Source organism: Dipodomys ordii, unplaced genomic scaffold, assembly GCF_000151885.1.
Source record: "Dipodomys ordii isolate 6190 unplaced genomic scaffold, Dord_2.0 Scaffold20, whole genome shotgun sequence".
NCBI classification, from domain to species: Eukaryota; Metazoa; Chordata; class Mammalia; order Rodentia; family Heteromyidae; genus Dipodomys; species Dipodomys ordii.
In genome coordinates, this window is record NW_012267236.1 from 21,120,495 (window position 1) to 21,128,499 (window position 8,005).

At 50.8% G+C, this 8,005-nt stretch overlaps 1 protein-coding gene across 1 annotated transcript; it reads left to right on the plus strand.

Annotated features, from left to right (window-relative positions):
* Positions 1-290: 290 nt before the first annotated feature.
* Odc1 (ornithine decarboxylase 1) lies at positions 291-5,475 on the plus strand. The gene is made up of 9 exons (XM_013013791.1): positions 291-499; positions 1,043-1,216; positions 1,364-1,536; positions 1,706-1,840; positions 2,323-2,404; positions 2,522-2,605; positions 3,944-4,106; positions 4,197-4,524; positions 4,989-5,475. The coding sequence occupies exons 1-9, from the start codon at positions 398-400 to the stop codon at positions 5,131-5,133; spliced, it is 1,386 nt and encodes a 461-aa protein (XP_012869245.1). The 5' UTR covers positions 291-397; the 3' UTR covers positions 5,134-5,475.
* Positions 5,476-8,005: the final 2,530 nt, after the last annotated feature.

The window sequence follows — 8,005 nt, forward strand, 5'->3', positions numbered from 1 at the left end:
TTTTTAGTGTGCTCCTTTGAAAACACTGGGTTTTCAATGCAGAGTTTTATGAGGTCATGTCACTCAATGCCCAGGAGTATGTAATTCCCACACCATTGAGTGATCTACTTAAAATGTGGGCGCCTGACCTGCAGTCTCCCATGGTGTGCTGTGTTACAAGGCCTGATGTTTCAGTCCAGTGAGATCCCCAGGTAGATAGCACGTTCATGGAGCAGTACACTTCTGCTGCTGCTTCTCTTGGAGAATTGCTTCTTCACTCCATGTGTTGGTGTTCCATGAAAGTTTTCAACTTGCCACTTGCTTGTTGCAGGTTCATTTGTTAAGAAGAGGCTTGGCTAGAGCGTCAGAGTGAACTTCTTCAGCTGCTTGAAGCTTACTGCATTTCAGAGGCACAGCCATGAGCCACTTTAATAAGGAAGAGGTTGACTGCCATGTCCTTGATGAAGGCTTCACTGCCAAGGACATCCTGGACCAAAAAATTAATGAGGTTTCTTCTTCCGTAAGTCTGTGAGGCATGTGCCGTGATGGCAGCAGTTGGCACACCTGGCTTGGGGAAACAGCAGTGTGGTCTTGGAAAGAAAATGTAGTGATGTAATAAAGCCTATGTGTCTTGTTTTTGTGCCAGTATTGGGATTTGAACTCAGAGCCTATTACACTGTCCCTGGGGTTTGTGCTCTACCACCTGAGCCACACAGCTCTACTTCCAGCTTTTTTGGTGGTTAATTGGAAATGAGAGTCGCATGGACTTTTTGCCTAAGCTGGCTTTTTGAACCACAGTCCCCAGATCTCAGCTTCCTGAACAGCTAGTATTATAGACCACTCACTAGTATTACAGACCACTCACTAGCACCCAGCCAGAACATCCATGTGTTGTTAGGGAATCTAGAGTTTAACTGGCTGTGGACTGCCCAATGCTAATGGTGACCACACGTCAGTGGCTATGATCTGATGGGTTCATTGAATGCTGGGAAGGAAAGGGAGAGAAGAAGCACCTGTTATGGCTGCATGACTGTTAACCTTCCTGTATCCTTTATCATTGCAGGATGACAAGGATGCCTTTTACGTCGCAGACCTCGGAGACATTCTAAAGAAACACCTCAGATGGTTCAAAGCTCTTCCCCGAGTCACTCCCTTTTATGCAGTCAAATGTAATGACAGCAGAGCCATATTGAGCACCCTGGCCGCCGTCGGCACCGGCTTTGACTGTGCCAGCAAGGTAAGCAAAGAAAAGCAGGTCTTTAGAGGTTTTTCTAGACTGATGGTCCTGTGTTGGTGGGGTGGTAAGAGTTGCTTTGCCTCCTATTTATTGTGTTTACCAGTCCCCACACACAGGAAGCCTGACACTGATGAGTCTTTTTTTCAGACTGAAATACAGTTGGTGCAGAGCCTGGGGGTGCCTTCCAACAGGATCATCTATGCGAACCCTTGTAAGCAAGTGTCTCAGATCAAGTACGCGGCCGGCAGCGGAGTGCAGATGATGACTTTCGACAGTGAAGTGGAGCTGATGAAAGTGGCCAGAGCACACCCAAAGGCGAAGTGAGTGCCCCTGGCGCGGCGGCGCGGGGCTCGAGGCACGCAGCTACCAGTTCACAGCGCTGCACCTGACAAGAGTTAAAAGCCACGGCAGCTCCAAAGCCCGAGTGTCTAGCAGCGGTACTGGGCAATTTCTCTTGATTCTTTTGACCTTGGCTCTTCTCACTTCCAGGCTGGTTTTGCGGATTGCCACTGATGATTCCAAAGCAGTCTGTCGCCTCAGTGTTAAATTTGGTGCCACACTCAAAACCAGCAGACTTCTTTTGGAACGAGCAAAAGAGCTAAATATTGACGTTATTGGTGTCAGGTAAGATCTTGGCATACTTGGAGGTTAAGACAGTAAGCAATGTAGCCAGTTCTAATGTCAGTCATATGGGGCTTGAACTCGGCCTGGGTGCTGTTCCTCAGCTCTTCAGCTCAAGGCTGTTGCTCTACCACTTGAGCCACAGCATCACTATCAGCTTTTTCTGTGTATGTGGTGCTGAGGAATTGAACCCAGGGCTTCATACATGCGAGGCAAGCACTCTACCACTGAGCACCTACCTCTTTGTTTGTTTGTTTTTGTCATACCTGGGCACTGTCCTGAGCTTCTTTTGCTCAAAGTTAAGTGTTTTACCTTTTGAGCCACAGCGCCACTTCAGGCTTTTTCTGTGTGTGTGATACTGAGGAATGAAACCTAGGGCTTCATGCATGCTAGGCGAGCACTTTACCACTAAGCCACATTCCCAGCCCTCCTATTGGAATTTTGAGAAGCGTAAGACATGGTGTCTGGTTTTCTTCTCACCTCAGCTTCCATGTGGGGAGTGGCTGCACTGATGCAGAGACCTTCGTGCAGGCTGTCTCTGACGCCCGCTGTGTCTTCGACATGGGGGTGAGTACACACGGCCCGTTAGGATATCGGCTCCCAACCCCTGTTTTCCTTTTCCACACATCAGGACCGCACTGCGGTTTCCACGCAGTGACTTGACTTGGGCTTTCTTCACTCTAGGCTGATTTTGGCTTCAGCATGCATCTGCTTGACATTGGTGGTGGCTTCCCTGGATCTGAGGATGTGAAGCTGAAATTTGAAGAGGTAAGATAAATAGGAAAAGTCATTGTTTGGTGTAACAGTGACTTCTGTCGTATTTAAACCTACTTGATAGTATTTTCTTCTCCCCTTTGTGGTTCTGGAATTCAAACTCATCTACTTACTTAGAGGCCAGTGCCTTTACTGCTGAGCCATATCTCCAGCTTCAGTTTTTTTTGCCTGTGCCTGAGCATCATCTGCTTATTTAGGCTTCCTAACAGATCTTGTCTAGCTGGGGTAACAGGTGTGGTACCATTCCTAGCCCTGAGTCAGTCCCCCTCTCCGTCCCCCCCCCCCCCCCCCCCCCCCCCCCACCAACTCCCGGTCTGTTGTGGGGCTTGAACTCGGCCTGGGCGCTGTCCCTCACCCCTCAGCTCAAGGCTAGCGCTCTACTACTTGAGCCACAGTGTCACTTCCGGTTTTCTGGTGGTTTATTGGAGATAAGAGTCTCCTGGACGCCCAGGCTGGTTTTGAGCCGCAATCCAGATCTCAGTCTCCTGAGTAGCTAGGATTACAGGCTTGACCCACCAGTGCCCAGCAAGTCTTTGAGATAGTGATTACACATTAGGAAATTATGCTACGCCTAGTGGTAGAGTGCTTGCCTAGCATGCAGGAAGCCTGGGTTCGATCCCTTAGTACCACAAACACAAAAAGCCAGAAGTGGTGCTGTGGCTCAAGTGGTAGAGTGCTAGCCTTGAGCAAAAGAAGTTCGACAACAGTGCCCAGGCCCTGAGTTCAAGCCCAGGACTGGCTAAATAAATGGACGCTGTTACAGTTGTGTGGCTTAGGCAGAGTTGAAAGTTGTTTTTTTGTTTGTTTGTTTTTTGGGGGGGCGGGGTGGGGGTCGGTTGTGGGGCTTGAACTCAGGCCTGGGCGTTGTCCCTGAGCCTATTTATTGTCAAGGCTAGTGCTCTACCCCTTTAGCCACAGCACCATTTCTGGCTTTTGAGTGGTTAATTGGAAATCAGAGATTCATGGGGACTTTTTTTCTGCCAGAGCTGGCTTTGAACCTCCATCCTCAGGTCTCAGCCTCCTTATAGCTGGGATCACTGGCATGAGCCAAGAGTGTCCAGCTGCAAAGCTCTTTCTAAATACCATATTGGCCTATATTTGCTAAACAAGGCTTTTTGGCGGGTGGACACTTGAGTGTAGTAGTTTATGCTGTACTGTTATTGGCTAAAAGCCTGCCCAGGACATGGGGAAGGGTAGAGATGGTACCAGGTGGGAAGCAAAGTGGGCACTAGAGCTATGCAGGCTGCTATCCAGGGACATGTTTGCAGACCTGCAACCTTCCTTCCCCAGATGAATTCCTGTAATGAAAGGTTACTTTCTCCTGTGCATTAGATCACCAGCGTGATCAACCCAGCCCTGGACAAGTATTTCCCATCAGACTCTGGAGTGAAGATCATAGCAGAGCCGGGCAGATACTATGTTGCATCTGCTTTCACACTGGCAGTTAATATCATTGCCAAGAAAATCGTGTGGAAGGAGCAGAGTGGCTCTGACGGTATGCATGATGACTGGGAGAGGCGTGGCACGGGCACCTAACTGCACGTTAGGGCAAAATGTGGTAATGTGGATGAATCTGTTTCTCTAGATGAAGATGAGCTGAATGAGCAGACTTTTATGTATTACGTGAATGATGGCGTATACGGGTCCTTCAACTGCATCCTTTATGATCATGCACATGTGAAGCCCCTGCTGCAGAAGAGACCCAAGCCCGATGAGAAGTACTACTCGGCCAGCATTTGGGGACCCACGTGTGATGGCCTTGATCGCATTGTTGAGCGCTGTGACCTGCCCGAGATGCACGTGGGTGACTGGATGCTCTTTGAGAACATGGGTGCCTACACCGTTGCTGCCGCTTCGACTTTCAATGGCTTCCAGAGGCCAACGATCCACTACGTGATGTCACGGCCCATGTGGTGAGTGAGGCCCAGCTGTAGAGCATTTGTGCCTGGGTTCAGTCCCCAGCACCAAGCTAAAAGGTCACAGGCAGGGGTCACAGAAAGAGAAGAGGTACCTTATTGAATTTGTGTTTGCCCTTCCTTGTCTAATTGAGTAAGAAATCATTTATTTGCCTTGGATTGAGTTACATACAGGAAATTCCTTTGATTGTACTGGTCTGTATTTCTTGTTTTTTTTTTTTCCCTAAGAAAAATAGAACTGAAAGCAATTTCTAGTGAATAGCTCATGCCTGTAATATTTAGAGTAATGTGAGCTCGTGTGTGGAGTTTCCTCGTTACCAGCACTTGCTTGAGAGATCTGTTCAGTTAGTTGATTGCTAATGGTGTAGAAACCAAGGAAAGAAAACTCTGGTGAATAATTGTTCTGAAAGACCGCCCCCCGGGGAGCGGCAGGGTTCTCAATGTACCTCTTCTTGTCTCAGGCAAGTCATGCAGCAAGTCCAGAAGCACGGCTTCCCGCCTGGCGTGGAGGAACAGGACGTCAGCACGCTGCCCCTGTCCTGCGCGCAGGAGAGCGGCTTGGAGCGGCGCCCGGCGGCCTGCACTTCTGCCAGTATCAATGTGTAGAAACTTCTTGTAGCTGTCAAGTGCAAGTGTAGCTTGAATTAAGGGATTTGGGGGGACCACTTAACTTAATTACTGCTAGTTTGAGCATCTTTGTAAGAGTAGGGCTGGCACAGATGCAGCAATAACGGAAGACTAGGAGAGGGGGGGGTCACACTTTTCTGTGTTCCTATGGAAACTATTTGCATATTTGTTTTCTATGGATTTTTATTCACTTTTCCAACATGCTCTAAAGAGTGCCCCTCGGCTGCCCAGCAAGCGTTTGTAGCTTGTACAATGGCAGCGAGGGTCAGAAGCTTAGTGTTGGGACTTGTTTTGAAAATAAAGTATCTTGAAATAATGAGACAGTGGACGAGTCGTGCGTCCATCAAAGTGTGTGCCTGTGCTGTGGGGTCGCTGGTCCCACCTACGTGGAGAGGAGCGGAGGGCGAGCGAGACAGCCATGTCCTGACTGTCCAGCACAGATGGACGTGCGCTCAGCCACGGCTGCGCGGGCTGCTGGCCTGGGGTGGCCTGGCCAGCGCCCCCTCTCACCTTCACTCTCGTCACCAGTTGCCATCAGTGACTGCGTTGGTAGGGGCTTTACCTTCTCTGACCTTGATACTGGCCTGTGCATGCTTTTGACTCAGCTTGTACCTCTGCTTTCCCAAAAGGTGGCCGACTCACACAGACTGCTGCTAATTCCAGCTTTTTGAACTCCTTAAGCCACCTTCCCAGCCCCCTATACGAATTTTTTTAAAGCAGCAAGGTGCCAGTGGCTCATGCCACCAGCTACTCAAGCTCAGTCCTTGAGTCTGAAAGCGAATGGACAGTGCCCAGGCCCTGATGTGCACCCCTCCCCCCACCCCCCCACAATAACCACTCTGAGCATTGTGGAGTCTTGCAGCCCTACTGGAGGGACAGAAAGATGAAGTGGAGGCTGGGAAGGTGGCTCAGTGGCAGAATGCTTGCCTCGCATGCATGAGGCCCTGGGTTCTATCCCTCAGAAAAGCCAGGAGTGGCGCTGTGGCTCAAGTGGTAGAGTGCTAGCCTTGAGCTGAAGAGCTGAGGGACAGCGCCCAGGCCCAGAATTCAAGCCCCACAACCAACAAAAAAAAAGTGGAGGGCTCCTGCCCCCCGGAGGAGTCTGTCCTGAGGGCGGGGGGGGGGTGGAAGGGGGGCGGGAGAGCATTCCCTCACCATGCAGTGCGACCTAAACAGGCTGCTGGCCAGCCCTGGTTGTTTCTTTGACTATGAAGACTCGGAGCTGTGGCGCAGGGCCATCACTGGAGGTGGGCATGGTGGGAAGGAGAAAAGCTGTGGCAGCGCCGCACGGGCCAGGCTTCTGCAGTGGGCTCTCCTGTCATGAAGGAATGGCAGTGATGTTTATTCCACAAGTCTGAGCTAGACACCGAACCCTGGGGAATGTAGGCCTCCATTTTAAAAAGATCCACAGGGTCCACTTGATAAGAGTTTACATTGAAAGGGCAGAAGTGTTCGCCCAGAAGGACTCTGGCGGCTTGGAGACCACCGCAGCCCATGAGTGCTGTGACAGGAAGGGCTGGAAGCTTCCTAGCTAATCCCATCCTCCTGTCACTGTCCAGCACAGCTCCTGTCCAGCCTGGCCCAGCCACTGGGCCCAGTGTGTCCAGATGCTGGCAAAGCTACACATGGCCCGGGGACCTCTCCCTGCCCTTGAGTGTGGAGGTAGACAGTGGGCGTGGCTAGGGATGCCAGAGGCTACAGCTGGCCAGCCACTCTGTCCAGAGCTGCTCGGCCAGTACCAGCACTGCCCTCCAAGCTCTTAGGTTCTCATTTGCAGGTGTGTGGAGGTAGCGCTTCTGCCCGCTTGCAATACTAGAATGTCTACATCTAGGATATGAGGCTGGTGCAGCCCACCCAGGATACTGGTACAGACTGCCTGGGGGTGCTGGGGACCCCTGGCAGGCTCCTCTTCTACAGGCAGGGAGCCCATACCACTGTGACCTTGATAGCTCAAGGTCAAGTTTGCTGGACTTCACCTCAGACTAGATGGGGTAACTATTGGCAATGGGGTAATTGCCACGGATAAAAGTTTCCAATACGACGGATTGGAAGCATTTGAAATCAAAGGGACCAAAGGAAAATGGAGGCTGGGCTCACGCCTTAATCCTAGCTACTCGGGAGGCTGAGATCTGAGGATGGCGGTCCAAAGCCAGTCTGGGCAGTAAAATCTCTTATCTCTAATTAACCACTAGAAAACTGGAAGTGGCACTGTGGCTCAAGCGGTAGAGCATTTGCCTTGAGCTAAAGAGCTGAGGGACAGCGCCCAGGCCCAGAGTTCAGGCCCCATGACCAGACCCCCCCAAAAAAACAAAACCTGCTTATGTGGTGCTGAGGAATGGAACCCAGGGCCTCATGCATGCAAGGCAAGCAAGCGCTCTACCACTGAGCCACCTGCCCAGCCCAATGTAGGATTGTTGTCTGAGGCCAATCCGCAAAAACATAAGACCCTAGATGAAAAACTAAAGACGGAGATGGCATCGTGGCTCAGTGGTAGAATGCTTGCTTGCCTTGCATGCATGAGGCCCTGGGTTCCATTCCTCAGCACCACATAAGAAAAAAGCCAGAAGCGGTGCCGTGGCTCAAGTGGTAGAGCGCTAAACCTTGAGCTGAAGAGCTGAGGGGCAGCGCCCAGGCCCAGAGTTCAGGCCCCAGGACTGACAAAAAACAAAACAAAACAAAAAAAAAAAAACTAGAAGACAAAGTAGTGCTGTTGCCCAGTGATTCAACCCCCTGTACTGCCAAAACCAACAAAACTTTTTGTTGTTGGTCAAGAGGCTTGAACTCTGCTTGGGCGCTGTCCCTCCGCTCTTCAGCTCAAGGTGAGCACTCTACTGCTTGAGCCACAGTGCCA